At 36.5% G+C, this 15585-nt stretch overlaps 1 protein-coding gene across 3 annotated transcripts in view; it reads right to left on the bottom strand.

Moving 5' to 3' along the window:
• gnas (GNAS complex locus) overlaps nucleotides 1-15547 on the bottom strand; it is a 44973-nt gene extending 29426 nt beyond the window's left edge. For 2 of the 3 annotated variants that reach the window (XM_058402430.1, XM_058402429.1), the window contains exon 1: nucleotides 14034-15547. In XM_058402430.1, coding sequence (XP_058258413.1) covers nucleotides 14034-14172 — 139 coding nt within the window. In that variant the 5' untranslated portion in view covers nucleotides 14173-15547. The remainder of the gene's footprint in view (nucleotides 1-14033) is intronic. The other variant, XM_058402428.1, reaches the window with a different exon arrangement.
• Between the last annotated feature and the right edge of the window lie 38 nt (nucleotides 15548-15585).

The following is a 15585-nucleotide window of genomic DNA, read 5'->3' on the forward strand; positions in this document are numbered from 1 at the left end:
TTTTAATAAAAGTCAAGGGAGGAACTAGCAACATGAGCCTTTTGGTTAGTGAGTGTAATGCACAAGTGATATATTTCTGGTTTCAGACAAACCTAACTCTTCCACTAGTAATGACCACTCCACAAAATCTGAACCAGAAAATAAATCAGAAACTTGTTGTTTCATCTGAAACTATGCAAATAAACAGTTACAACTGTTTATATTAATTAGACTCTGCCCCTTTCTGATTTGACTGTTAGGTGGTAGCCATATTGTTTATAAATCTTTTTGGCAAGTATTGTGCATCAAACGTGCTGACTACGTTGACACCACATTGTGAACTTACTACAAACACTGTAAGACTAATTCACAAAAGTAGGTTTTGCAAATTATGCAAATTGGCTCAAAGTATGTGGGTGAAGCTAAGTTGTCCAAATTGCATATGGATTCTGAATTAGCCAAGGAATCAAGGAAAAAAACATTTCTTCTTTAGGTTTCAGAGTTATGGGCTACAAAATACAATGCTTCACAATGCTGCTCTATAGAGCCACCCAAAACCCAATCAGGCTCTTCGTTCTTGAATATGAATAGAAGGTTCTAATGCCCACATCATGAAAAACCAAATTTTTCTTGTTTTTTTACAGGACGGGAGGTTGGTGTAATACTATATTTAAACATTCCTAGAGATCTATTTACCCCCAAACAATTCAGTCCATATATTGAAATGATCTTGCTTATTCACAGTTGTGATTTACATTTACAGATCAACATAATTCAGTCTAAAGCACAATTCAGTCTACAATTTTTCATCTTAGACTAGGTGTCTGTTTTTCCCCCTTGTTTTGTTGCTTTAAATTCAGGGCAGCCAATCAGAACAGAGGCCACTTAACATATATCTATATTAAGGGCACACAAAAAATGATTATTTAAAACAGCCATGTAATTATTTTTATATTTATACATATATTATGTACAAATATTATATTATCTAAAAGTATTATGTTATATATTATATATATATATAATATTTATTATAGCATGTCAAATCAAATATTATATATTATTCTGAACTTTTTTCTGCATCTTTATTTATACCCTGATTTATTAAAGATTAAGGCAGTCCACTGAAATTGAAACACTACAATGTTAAAATTAATTTGGCTTGCGATGTGTGTGCAAGGCAAATAATTTTTTGACTGTGTAAACAACTCCAGAGCTTTGGGGTTGAATCTTATTTTTCAGTGGCTGAAATCAGTGAATTGACTATTGTTGAGATTGACTTCGATGTTAACAAAAAGCAGGATAGTGATCTGACTTAAGATATATTTTGTATGCTAAGGAAATTAAACAATGTAGCAGTTATTAATACTACTGTGTCACAAACATAGTTTACTTACAACTTACAAGCTAATTGATTCAAATAGCTTCACTACTTGCTGCCAAAACACTGCATAATGCACATGATTCATGAAATGATTTGTATTTTAGACATTTGTTTTGTATTTCAGCCCATGTTAATTTTAAACAAATCAAGTCATCATACAAAGTACTAATTTTTGTAGTAAAAAAAATACACCCTTTGACCCCAACAGTTTGTGGAAACATTAACATCACACGCTTATATGTGTTTTAACATCCCATTCCAGATTTAATCCCCACTTTGCTGTTATAATAAACTCCACTCTACTTTCCACTAGATTTTGGACGGTGACTTTGCGGATTTGTGCATTTAGCCACAAATGCATTAGTGAGGTCAGGCACTGACATCAGGTGAAGAAGCCTGGGCACAACTGGAGTTCCAATTTATCCCAAAAGCGTTCAAAAGGGTTGAGGTCAGGGCTCTGTGCAGGCCACTCAAGTCCTTCCACACCAACCTTGGCAAACCTTGTCATAATGTACTTTGCATTGTGCACACGTAATCTGTCATGTTGCAACATGTTTAGGCTGGGTCTATTACTTCCAGTGAAGGAAACTGTAAAGCTTTAGCCTACTAAGAAAGCCTATACAATGCTTACTTGCAACTTTATAAATGCAACTTTATGACAATAATTTGGGGAAGGTCCACATATGAGTGTGATGGCATAGCATAAGATAAGGTTTGGACAGATCAATACAGACCATAAATGTGCCATACAACTAGAAAACCAGATACACTTAATAGAATAATGGGCCTGACTCAAGCAGGTACAATGTGTTTTCACTGTTACTTATACTTAACACAAACAAACTATTACAATTTGAAATATTACTACACAAGTTTTATTAGACCAACTCTCTAAGGTAATGCCTTAGAGAAGGTCATACTATTCTTTTTTGTAATGTTCTCCATCACTTGCATAAAATGCAATTTACGTCTAAAGTGACCCAGCATGCCACAACATGTTTCATAATGCAATCAGACAAGTTGAAACTTAAATTGGTGGCAAACATTTTATCAGTTTTTTCAATTAGTTGTTGAATGAAACAACAAAATCATTAGAAGAGTTCTAAGCTTAACTTTTAATAATAGTTTATATATTCTGCAAAATAAATAAAATTTGCCAATATAATTTATGGCTGGGAATAGCTATAGGTTAACATCTTATGGCTAAAATGACCTCTCCAACAGGTCAAAGAACCCATTGCATCATGTTTTTGCCTGTAGGAAAGTTCAGTAAACGGAGTAAATTGCTTTTATGTTTACATATTTACTAAATTATTTATTTTAACAATAGATAGAAGTCTACATATTTCTTTAAATAGATGTTTGGACCATGTCCTACATGGGTCTCAAACTAAATATTGCATTTCATTTATTTCCCACATACATTAGTTATGCAGCACATTGGGTACTGAAGAGGAAGGCAAATACTGACAAAATCTCTCTATTAGCACTCCTCATCAAATTTGTAGATGATTCCGATGAGGTAGAATGTAATCTCTGTACACAGCCTTTACTTACCACAAAATGACTTCAAATAGCACATGGAAAAATGTGCTGTTAATTTAAGAATTAATGCCTCCATTTGTGAAAATAAGCAAACATACCAAATAAATAATGCACAAGCTGACAAAATTAACTTAAACATACACATTGAACACTTTATTAGGAACACTATACCTTTGCTTTCAAAATAGCCTCAATTCTTCATGAAATGGATTCCACAAGATGTTTCAAACATTTCATTTGAGATTCTGGTCCATGCTGACATGATTGCATTCTACCACATACTAAAGGTTGTATTTAGATCCGATGACAGAAAAAAACACTGAAGAACATTCAACCCATTGTCATGTTCATTAAACCAGTTTGACACAACTTTTGCTTTGCACCATGATGCATTATCATGCTGGAAGTAACCATTAGAAGATGGGTAAATCGTGGTGATGAAGGGATACGCAATGTCAGCAACAATACTCAGATAGGCTACAGTATTCAACAATGTCTGATTGGTGTTAATGGGATCAAAGTTTGCCAAGAAAACAATCCCCACACCATTACACTACCTCCACTGGCCTTACTGTTGACACGAGGCAGGTTGGTCCATGGATTTTTGCTTTTGGCAGCAAATTCTGACCCTACCTAAGATTCATCAGACCAGGTCATGTTTTTTTCCAGTCTTCTTGTGAATTTGGAGGTGCTTTTCTGCTCACCACAATTGTACAGACTTATTATCTGAGTTACTGTAGCCTTTCTGTCAACTTGAACCAGTATGGCCATTCTGTTGACCTCACTCAACCAACCATTTCTTTCTGCAGAACTGCCACTCACTGCATGTTTTTTTCTTCACTGCATCTATCTAAGCAACCTCTAGAAACTGAAAATTCCAGCAGATCAGTTACTGAAATACTCAAACCAGCCAAACATTCAAGCCATAGCCAAATTGACCGAGATCCCATTTTTTGTTGATGTGAAAGTTATCCAAAGCTTATGTCCAGTATTTGCATGATCTTATGCATTGCACTGTTGGCACACAACTGGCAGATTACATTATTGCATGAGTGTGTAAGTATGTGTGTTCCTAAGAAAGTGCTCCGTGAGTGTAAACTGATGTATAGTATCATATTAAATGTAAATCATTTTCCTGACATGACAATTACTACAATATTTTCAGCAAAACAGTAGTAAAATGATCAGCACCCCCAGAATTAATGCTTGGTGAAGCCTCCCCTCAATAGCACTTGGTATGAAACTCTTGAGTGATCTTTCACTCTTCAATTGAGACCATAGCTCTCAACTTAAAATTTACCCATCTTTTTCTCCACTCTATGATCAATGCTTAATTTTTTTTTTTTATTAATTACTTTTCACTGATTATTCAATTGTGAACAGAAACTAACAATAGCAATGCTTGAGAAGTTGGGAGAAAGGGGGGAATGCTTGGGTTCTGAGAGGACACAGGATTTAGACATCATGTTTCTGGATATCCTTTGTTGGATTTCTCCTAATATTGAATTTGCCCCTCTTGGCTGCTTGACTACCACACTGTCTTTATCATATGCCCAACAATTCCTGTTTAATGCTTGCCATAGTTACAGCCAAGGGGATCATTCTGAAATGATCATGGCTGGCTTAACTAGATATGATTTTTCCTTTCAATTCAGTAACATGTAGAACTACCTTTAGAAACAATAACTTGAAGTTAACATTTTCTGTAGGGGTTTATGAGTCTCTCATAATTTTGGCCCACTAATTTTTACACTATTGCTTAAATTCTTTGACATTTGAGGGCACTCATTTATGCACAGTTCTTTTAGGATCCACCACCAGATCACTATGGGGTTGAGGTCTAGATTTCCAACACCTTAACTTTTTTTTCTTTAGCCATTCAGATTTGCTTATTTCTTGGTATGCTTAAGATCAATGTCCTGCTGCATAACCCAATTTCAGTCCAACTTAAGCAGACAGCTGGTATGAAGTGTTTGTGGAAGTGTGTTCACCCTTGTTTATCTGGTTTACTTTTTGGGGAAAAAATAACTACATATTGAAATCTTTTTTTTTTTTTTTTTTGTCACCTGAGGTCATTATTTGTTTATCAAAGTTTGTGAAGACTACACGATTGTTTATACCCTTCTAATCTAGAATTGAAGTAGAATGTAATGTCTTTTTATGTGGTACAGATGCCATTCTTGTGTTTGTTTTATCTGTACTTTTTTGTTCCTTAATGCAGAAGCAGGTCATGCGCTTTGATTACTGCTCACATCAAGCCTCAGACAGACCGGTTTGAATATTGCAGAAACTGGTATAAACCACAACAGTTTATACATTTCACACAAAATAGAGGGAAAAACAAAAAACATCTAGTAAATCAACTTGGTGGAAACATGTAAAGGACAAGTAAAGAGGTGAGAGGAGACTGCCAGAGCTGACAAAAAGACTACAATAACTCAACCTATACAACTATGGTGAGCAGAAAAGAAAACACATAAAACACTTTAAAGAAGGGAAACCTTCACCTGCTATTTTTACAATCTTCAGCTGTAAACTAAGTTCTGTGCTGGCTAATAAGAACTGGATTTGGTGGTCTTATGTGCTTTTCTGCTTACTAAGGTTTTAAAGAGTGGTTATTTAAGTTACTGTATACTTCCTATAAGCTTTAAATTGTTTCTTATAATAAAGGCATTTCTTCTGTTCACTAGATAATTAGAGGTATAAGCACAAGCTGGTTCTAAATATATAAGGAAAACCTGGAAAAACCTTTCTGCTTATATAGGATTTTCTTCTAATTATCAGGGGTCCAAGCATGTAGTCCAGACATACAGACATTAAACTTGGTAGTACAGAGGCAAGTGAGCTGGGTCCACCTGAACTTATGGTGTTCCTAAAGCACAAGCATTCCCCTTTTTTTGCTAAATGTTTTGCATAAAATTTGAGCTTAAATGCAAAGTCTTGCACATTGTCATCCAATGACTGAGCTAAAGTCAGATAACAAAAAGAAATTTGGTATGTTGCATCTATATGCTAATCTTTTAAATTAATCATACGCTGCTGCTGAAGGTGCAGCATGGATATGCTAAAGTTTGACATGACTTTGATGTGGATGGTACCACACAGATGATTGTGGATGTTCTCACTTAGTCTAATGACTACAGTTGCTAAAATCTATGCTCAAGTTTCACTCATTATACAGCGGATAACTTCATTTGAATATTTCAGACTTATAGCTAAAACTCAGTAATATTTGATACTGCAATCAACAATGACCCTGATACTAAGATCTTTCCAAAACAGCACTGCTGGACACTACAGTATACAATTATAGAAAAGTAATGGTTTATAATGGATAAAGTAATGGATTCCCTTTGAATCTGGTTCCTCTCACGTTTTCTTCCACATGTCATCTCTGAGTTCTTCCTTGTCGCCGCCTCCGCTGACTTGCTTATAAGGGATCCAGTCAAATCTATATCTGGATATCTGTAAAGTTGCTTTGTGACAATGTCCATTGTTAAAAGTGCCATATAAAGAAAAAATAAAATAAACTGAGCTAATATAGGATCATCACTTATTAAACAATATAATGCTGCATCGCAATCTATGCTCAATTTTTGTAAACATAATTTCATTTACACACACTAAATATCATACATACACATCCAAGAATACGCCATTCTTCACACGACTGGGGCTCTATTCAAGATAGATCATTTAGAGCTATCCATTATTCAATCTATTTTGAAAACAAAACCTACTGGCAGCTGTTAGACAGCTGAAGAAAAAATTGACCATCCAGCACAAAAATGTAGACAAATCTAAGTAAACAATCAAATTGTTTCAGATGATGATCAAGACTTTATAATGGCTCCATCAGATCCCAGATCCTATCGAGAATGTGTGGAATGGTGCACAGGCAATCCCCTTGCAATTTGATAGATCGGAAGCATTCTTGCAAGAAAGAGTGGAATGATAGTGCCAAATAAAGATGTGCTAAGTTGGTAGATTCTTACTCCAAAAGACCGAGTGCTGTATTAAAAGCAAAATGTGCTTTAACAAACATTTTAGCCAAGGGTATGCACACAAGATATTGTCATTTTTTCTTTTCCTAAAGTGTTTCTATTTGTTTCTCACTTTTATTTTTCTATGTTGGTTGCTATAACATGTTAAAGGTGGAAAAGTCAAAAAATTATTGATCTTGGTTCCATATTTTACATGTTTTAAAATTTAAAAACCTCAAAAAGGGGCCATTTTTACTCTGATTCTATTTCTAATTATTGGTTTTACGTCTCACAAGTTTTCATTTCTTTCACTAGTTTAGTAAATATAACATACAAATATCTGTACTGACAAATTAATATAAATATCCTTTTGCAACTCTAATAACTTTCACAAAGATTTAACTTTAGCAGTTAGTGTGTAGTCACAGTATGGCTTCAGGCTGAAATACTGAGATTCTATGAAGGATTTGCTGTGCTTTTAATAATTATGTTTTTCAATTTTCTATATTGCATATGTCAAACACCTGCCGAAGAAACAACCTTTTTCTCATCTCTTTAAGATTAACTATTTAACTCTTGAAGATATTTCAATATTAAATATTAGGCAAAGGCATTTCCACAATGTACATAAGTAAATTTGTATGTGCCGTATGTATATGGAATGTAAATAAAGGATTAGCAGGCAGGAGGATTTTCCATACAAACCTTTAATTAATCAGACACATCGGTTTATTCACCATTCTATGAACCCTTTAAGCAGTCGAATTCTAGGTTATAATTCTAACATATAGGAATAACAAAGTCTGGGTAAGCATTACGCTCACCATTCACAAGGCACACAACTTCTATTTTCTTACCGACTCAGCTTTCATCAAACTTACCATCTCTTCAAATTTGAACAAAATAATCAAGTAAAAGCTAACCTATCAGACATACAGTAGTACTGTGATATTTCCATTAGTCAGTTCAAACTAGTGCACTTTTGTCATTTTGACAGCTTGGTTACTAAAGTGTTCATATACATTATTCATATCTTGCTATACACACTACAAAACAACATTATTTATGTGATATTATGATGAAAACATCACCTAAGGTATGTCTCAACATGTCTTCGTTCTGCAGCAGTTTTATCCATTGATCTAATTCCAAATTTTAAGAATGCCCACCAGCCAGTGAGTACATATTTTATCTACCTGATTTTATCTAATCAAGTCTATTTGGTTGCATTTGGTAGTAACCATGTTTATACTAGTTCAAAAACCATTGCGGATATTTAGTTTTGTAACTCAGTTGTAACAATAATGAAATCCAAAACAAATTCAAATATTAACAGATACAATGCTTTACAAAAGATTTCAGCATGTAGTTTTTTTCCCAAAAAGTAAACCAACATTCAAAAACCAGGTGTGGAAAAAAAAATAGGACCCTAAATAAATATCACCCTATAATTCAGTAGCATAATGCAGAACGACCTTTAGCAACAACTGAACTTTACAACTTGAAGTAAACATTTTTTGCAGGTATATATATGTATGTCTCACACAATTTTTTAAAACTTTTAAACTTTTTTTAGAACGCTTATTTACAACATTGCTTATGTTCAATGAGAGCATTAATGTATGCAAAGCTCTTTTAAGGTCTTGCCCCAGCATCCCAATGGAGTTGAGGTCTGGACTTTGATTTGGCCATTTCAATACCCTCATTTTAATAATAAGCTGATAGAAAGATGGCCTCATATTTGGAACTCTTCATTGTCTAAATGGCTGTAAGTTTCGAGGCTCCTCAGACAGCAAAACAAGTTCAAATCACTACCCCTCCACCATCATGTCTGACAGTTGGCATAGGGTGTTTGCGTCAATACACTGTGTTTGGTTTTTGCCAAACGTGGTGCTGTGCATGATGACCAACCATCTCCACATTAGTCTCATCAGTCCAAATAATGTTTTGGAACTTATTATTATTAGAACTGTTATTTGTTCAGATGCAAATTTGCAAACCAAAGTTGTGCTCCATAATCGTTTTGGAGAAAAGGGACTTTTTCCTAGCCACCCTTCCATGAAAGCCATACTTGTTCAGTCCTTTGCTATCATGAACATAAATATTTAAGATGCTTACAGAGGCCTGTAGGTCACATGATGTAGCTCTTGGGATTTTCTTTATATCTCCGAGCATTGACCTTGGACTGAATTTGCTGGTACATCCACTGCTGGGAAGATCAGCAACTGTCTTGAAGGTTCTCCATTTGTAAATGATTGTTCTTGAATGGTTAATTTCAAATTGTCTAGAAAGAAGATGGCCTTATAATACTTCCTGGATTGATATGAATCAACACTTGCTTCTCTGGGGTCATGACCGATGTCCTTTCTTCTTGGCATCATATGGACATACACCTAAATGTCCCAGAACACCACCATGCCAAAAATTAAGCTTTTATAGTAATAATCACCCTTCTTGATTATTAACTAATGGTGTGCATTTCATTAGTACCATTGAGCTACATTACTCTCAGTAATTGCTGGAAGGGTACACTAATTTTTTCCACCTGGTTTCTGAATGTTGTTTTACCCATTTTTCCCCATTTGTGGGGGAAAGAAAATCACTATGTATTGAAATTTTTGTGTGTTTTTGTATGAGGTTCTGTGCTTTTAAAGGTTGGTGATGGCCAATTGATATTCAGGTGCTGATAAATAAAAATATAAGAGTATACTTTCATTTTTCCTTTAGTGTAGCTTATGGCATGGTTTGTTGGCATCTTTCATTATTGTTTTTCAGCTCTCTGTGGGTTTCGCCTTTTACAGAGTTTTTTAGCATCACTAAATGTAAATCCACTGTGCCACTATGGTGCTTTACAGCCATTTACCAACATACGGTATATAATACATAACATTAAAACCACCTGCCTAATACTTTCCAAGCATCCACATGAAGGCCATGACCCAAGGTTTTCCAGCAGAGCACTGCCCAGTGCCACCCAAAAGTCATGAAACGGCCAAATCTAGATCAGGAAATTTTAGATTTAAATTTCTGATATTTACAACAAGATGTGTTAAACAGCTTAGAACATGGCACCTTTGGTGGCAGCCCACCCTATTATTAGGTGAGTGAATAGAGAGCAACAGATATTCTTTCAGTAAATTAAAGTAAATAACACCTTGAAATAACACATTTGGTTACATATAACATGCTTGACAATAATTACATCAAGCCAGCGACGGAAGTATTTTCAGGACAATTTTCAAAAGGAATTGCAAATTGTATTTGGTAGTGCGTTTTTTATTTGTGGACTCATAAATTGTGCCATAATTGAAATGAAAATGCAAATTGCAAAATACTGTTTTTGTTTACACAAATGTACAATGTCTGACAAATTTCAAATGGAAATGCAAAGTCATCTGCAATTGCATTTCCCACGTCTTACAAGTTATGACCCTGTCATATTGAAATAGCAACAGTAATTACCCCATTTGCTATTTCACTTTCACAGTGTTGCATATGGAGCCTGCCAAAATTTAAATGGAATTGTAATTCACTTTGCATTTCCGATGCCCTGCACAGAAACCTGTCAATCAGTCTTGGGGCAGTATACTGTGGGGCGTTTGTATTTGGAAGTGACGTCAGTCACAGTTGACCACATTTTAGAGTGTCTTGAAGTAAATGACTAAAAAGGAAATTGTGCTGAACATCCCTTCTGTTTCTGATTTATATGATATCTCATTTGGACAATCTTTTTCCCTTTTGGAGCCATTAATGTCAATATTTCAGTTAGTTCTTTATTTCCCATTAATACTGCCTCCCCTCCAAATTGTTAATTGTGTCCCTGTCTTGGAGCACCCAGCTGATGAGTCTGCACGTGCCACCATCTTGGAAGAAATAGGCTGGAATATACTGGTGAAGGATTAAATTTGGAAGGAATCTGGACTAAGTTGTCAAAAAAGACAAATATTTATTATTAAACAAAGTGAATGAAATTATTTCAAATTTCACACAGATACAAAAAAAACACTTTTCTAATAAAATTAAAAAAGGATATTAATTTAAATTGCCAGTTTGGTAAACATTTATTTAATTTATTTTGTCATTGTACTCACGTAAGGAAACAGTGGCAAGAGCTAGCTAGATTTATATTTGTTAATATTAACCTTTCTTTGTGTTTAGGAAATATTATATTTTGTCTTATTAACTTTCGCTCAAAAGAAACAAAATGTACAATATTTGCTCATTGGCACAATCGTCTGTTCAGGATACTTTTCATCTTGGCCATTGACTGAAAGGCACGCTAAAATGTGATCTTCTGTGACTGATGAACCCACACATTCACACCCCAGCACTGACTGACAGGTTTCTGTGTAAGGCATCAAAAATGCAAACGCAAAAGGATTTATGATTGTTAGAATTTTTTGAAGGTTCCGAATACAGTACAGAGAAAGTGAAAGAGCAAGTTGGCTTATAGGTATTGCTATATGAATATGATAGGGTAATAACACATAGCAAATGCAATTGCCAATGGACTTTGTGTTTCCATTTGAAATTTGACAGGCACTGTACATTTCTGTAAATGAAAAGGCAAACGGTAATACACAATTGGCTTTTTCATTTTAATAGTGTCACAATCTGTGGGCAAATACAATTTGCAACTCCTTGTGAAAAATGTCTGAAAAATACTTCCATACTGCAGCTTCTTTCAGGTTTTTTGTGTCCTACAGTCTTGTCTTAAAGTAAAATTCATGGTCAGTTGCATTAATGTCTGGTGATTAACTTGGCCATTCCAAAACCTTACACGTTTCCCCTGTTGAAATCTTTGCTGTGTTTGCAAGGATTTCTGTGTCATTGTCTTGCTGCATAATGAAGTTCCTTCCAATTTGATGGGATGTATTTCTCTGTAAATTAGCAGACAATGTTTCTGTAGACTTCTTAATTCATTCTGCTGCTGCTATCATCATGAGTTATATCAATAAAAATTAGTGAGCCTATTTCAGAAGCAACCATGCAAGCTTAAGTCATATCACTACCTGCACCATGCTTGGCCAGTCAGCTTGTATGTTTTAGATCATGAGCAGATCATTTCTCATCCACATTTTAGACATCTTTATCACTTTGGTAGAAGTTAATCATCTCTATTTCTTTGTAAATTCCACTTTGGCCTTCTAGTATTCTAATATTACTGCTGATAAGTGCTAGAGGTTTGCATCTTTATGTTTCAGCTCAATATTTCTGCTCTCAAAATCTTCTTCAAATGGTGAATTATAATAACCACTGCCCTGTGTGGGTTGTTGGAGATGTCAGTGACTGTTTTTTTTGTACGTTTCTTCACAGCTCTCACAATGTTTCCTTCATCAACAGTTACTGTATTGCAGTTACTGTTTGTCACCCTCAAAATGGCTTGCTTTTCTCCCAGAGACATCTCTCTGGTCTTCATTTTGGTTCAACCTTTTTAACAACAAATACAGTCTTCACAATCTTTGCTTTCAGAAATATTAATTGTTTAAACAACCAATCAACCAAGAGTAGCAAGAAATGCCCGTCAGCCACATATTACAATACTTCTGGTTGGGTTCAAACAGAAAGTGTCATGTTCTAAGTTGTTTGGCACATGCAATGTAGATGTAAATATCAGAAAATGAAAGCTAAAATTATGATCTATTCTTACACCCAATTGCCATGACTGTATAGCAAAAAGGCACTGTTCCAATATTTTTTGGAGAAGATGTAACTGTATAAACACGATCATTTGAAAAAGAAATTACACCCTATGATATATTTCCATTTATCAAGGCCTAAATAACAATTGTGTGGTCCTCACCAACTCCTAAAAACAAACAAATTATCTCAGGTGGCAATCCAAATATATGCAGTCATTTAAAAAAAAAATTTTTTAATGTTATAAAAACATAGAATCTATACTTTCTCACACACAGAAACTTCTAATTATTGAGGAGTTTCAGCAATCCTGTTGAACAGCTTGGTGACTTTAAACCTAGCACTGTAATAGGATGCCACCTTTGCCATAAATCATTTCTGCCATGCAAGACCTGCCCTGGTCAAGAAAGTAAGTGCTAGTACTGTGAAACAGAAGTGTCTAGGAACAACTGCACCTCAGCCACAAAGCAGTAAACCTCACAAATTCATAGAGTGGAGCTGCCGAGTGGAAGTTGAAGCACATAGCACATGAAAATTTCCCATCATCTGTTGCATCACTCAATACAGAGTTCCAAACTGCCTCTGGAAACAACATCAGGAACTGTGTGTCTGGAGCTTCATGAAATGGGTTTCCATGGCTAAGCAACTGCACACAAGCCTAAGATCTCTATGTGCAATGCCAAGCATCAGCTGGAATGGCGTAAACTGTGCTGCCACTGGACTCTGGAGCTCTGGCAGTCTGATGGATGAATCTGGGTTTGGCAGATGCCAGGAGAATCCCACCTAATGGAATGCATAATACCAACAGTAAAGTTGCATGAAGGAGGAATAGTGGTCTGGGGCTGTAGGCCCCTTAGTCCCATGGTAAGGGTAATGTTAAGGCTACAGCATACAAATACATTTTAGACAATCGTATACTTCGAAATTTGTGGAAACAGTATGGGGACGGCCTGCATAGAGCCCTGACCTCAACCCCACTGAACAACTTTGGAATTAAGTGGAAAGCTGACTGCACCCCAAGCCTTCTTGCCCAACATCAGTGCCTGACCCCACTAATGCTCTTGTGGCTGAATGGGCAAATCCCCACAGTCACATTCCAAAATCTAGTGGAAAGCCTTTCATGAAAGTGAGGAGAAAATATCAAAAGTTGACAAACGCTGTAACGACAGAATATATTTTACTGGAAAAACCTGGCAGATGGTGACGCTCTTAAGGCTCAGGATGAACACACAAGTTGTGAAGAAGTGTGTATTTCTAATATTCTAATGTGGCCAAAGTGATGCAGCTGGTTATGTACGCAGATAATATTCACAGTGAACACAATGATTCTGGTCCACAGATCTGTCTCTTGCTCTTTGTCTCACACTCACATGCACACACACCTGAGTCACCTCAGACAAATTAGGTCATCAGAAAGCCATCAACAGTTGATCAGGCATAAAATGATCAGTACATATATTTTTGTAGCAATAAGCAGTACTATTGCATTTGAAAAAACCTACCCAACAGTAGTAGCCGATGGGTCGCTCTGTATATCTGTTTGTCTTTCTGTAACTGTTTGTCTATCTTTTTGTTTGCTTCTCTCTGGGCCTTCTCCTCATTACGTTGGTCTTCTGTTTTACTGTTGCCCAAACACCCCATCTTCCCAAAGTCCCAATAAAAAAAAGAAAATGTTTTTGTGGATGGGGAATGAATGTAAAGTATGATCAAATAGCAAAATTTCCTTGATTGGCACGTGTTCAAATTCCAAGGATTGGGAATTCTGACATTTCTATGTGCACATTCCGAGGAAGAACAGCACACGAGGCTGGATGGGGGCAATCGTTTAAAGGGATGAAGGGAGCAATATTAAAGCAATGCCTTTGAGTGAGTGCTCAGTAGGAGCTTTAGGCTTGTGATGGTGGTGAAAACACCAAGGCCGGCCTACACACAAGGCCGAGTCCTCCCGAGCGTTTTGGTGCAGTAATATCCGAGCGGGAGTTTTACACTTCGCGGTGTGCGTCCACGGCGTTACATGAAGGTCTTTGTCTTGCTGTTGCAGAAATCCCAGTGTGATTTAACAAATTTCTCGTCGGCAATCCATAGTCGCTTCCCCAAAATGACAGTCGCGGCCGGCGCTCCTCGCAAAATCATCGGAAACTGCGAAACGGGTATTTAATTTTCTTTCCTGTTACATCCGTTCACCGACACCCTAAGACGGGGAAAGGGGATATAGGAACGTTTTTAAAAAAAACCCTGAAGAGATAGATATCTTCCACAAATGGACGGCCTGCGGTTCATTCCGCCTCGAGCCGTGGCCGACATGAACCCTTTTTAAACTCCGCTATGAAATGATGTCAGAACATCAGAAGTTTTTTAGGTTGTTGTTGTTGTTTTCTTTAGTTTTTTGTTTGTTTTGAATGAAATCCCAAGTTAAATGTTTATTTTCCTCCTGTTCTGCAATGAGAACCGATGGCTTTTGTGGCTATTCAAATCAAAAGAGGCGCTTTTTTTTGTCTTCTCCGTTAGCTGATGTAATTTGAATTTCTCCTCACATCCGTAAGCTCGCTTCACACCAACAATCCGAATGGCTTCGCTAACGGCGCACGCGGCACGCGCAGCTGTTCCGAACAACGCAATTCTTCGATATTTTTCACTGCATTTTCTAGGCAGAGTCCGCTGTCAGGCTCCGCTTTGTATTACCCGTTTTGAATTCGCCTTGCAGAAAGACAGGGTTATACATGTGCATGTACAGCCGTGAAGAGAACCCGTTTAAAAAGACAAATACCGCAATGACAGCAAGCTCTTGGCAGACGGAACGTGTCACTTCTCGGATGGACGCGATCGGATCCGCTTGCCGAGAGTGTTTTTGGTGATTTTTCCCTTTTCTCATTGAATCGTACATTGAGCTAGATAGCGTTGAAGAGATGGGTGGGGCAAACAGCTCTCATTGAACCCTGTATACGGACCGCGGCTAATCACATGACATTCACAAAAACGTCAGCAAGTAGGGCTTCTGCGGACCGAAGGCGCCCTCTTTAAACACACACCGCCGTACACCGGAGCTCAGTACAC

The sequence above is a fragment of the Hemibagrus wyckioides genome, linkage group LG11 (genome assembly GCF_019097595.1).
Source record: "Hemibagrus wyckioides isolate EC202008001 linkage group LG11, SWU_Hwy_1.0, whole genome shotgun sequence".
In the NCBI taxonomy this organism is placed as follows: domain Eukaryota; kingdom Metazoa; phylum Chordata; class Actinopteri; order Siluriformes; family Bagridae; genus Hemibagrus; species Hemibagrus wyckioides.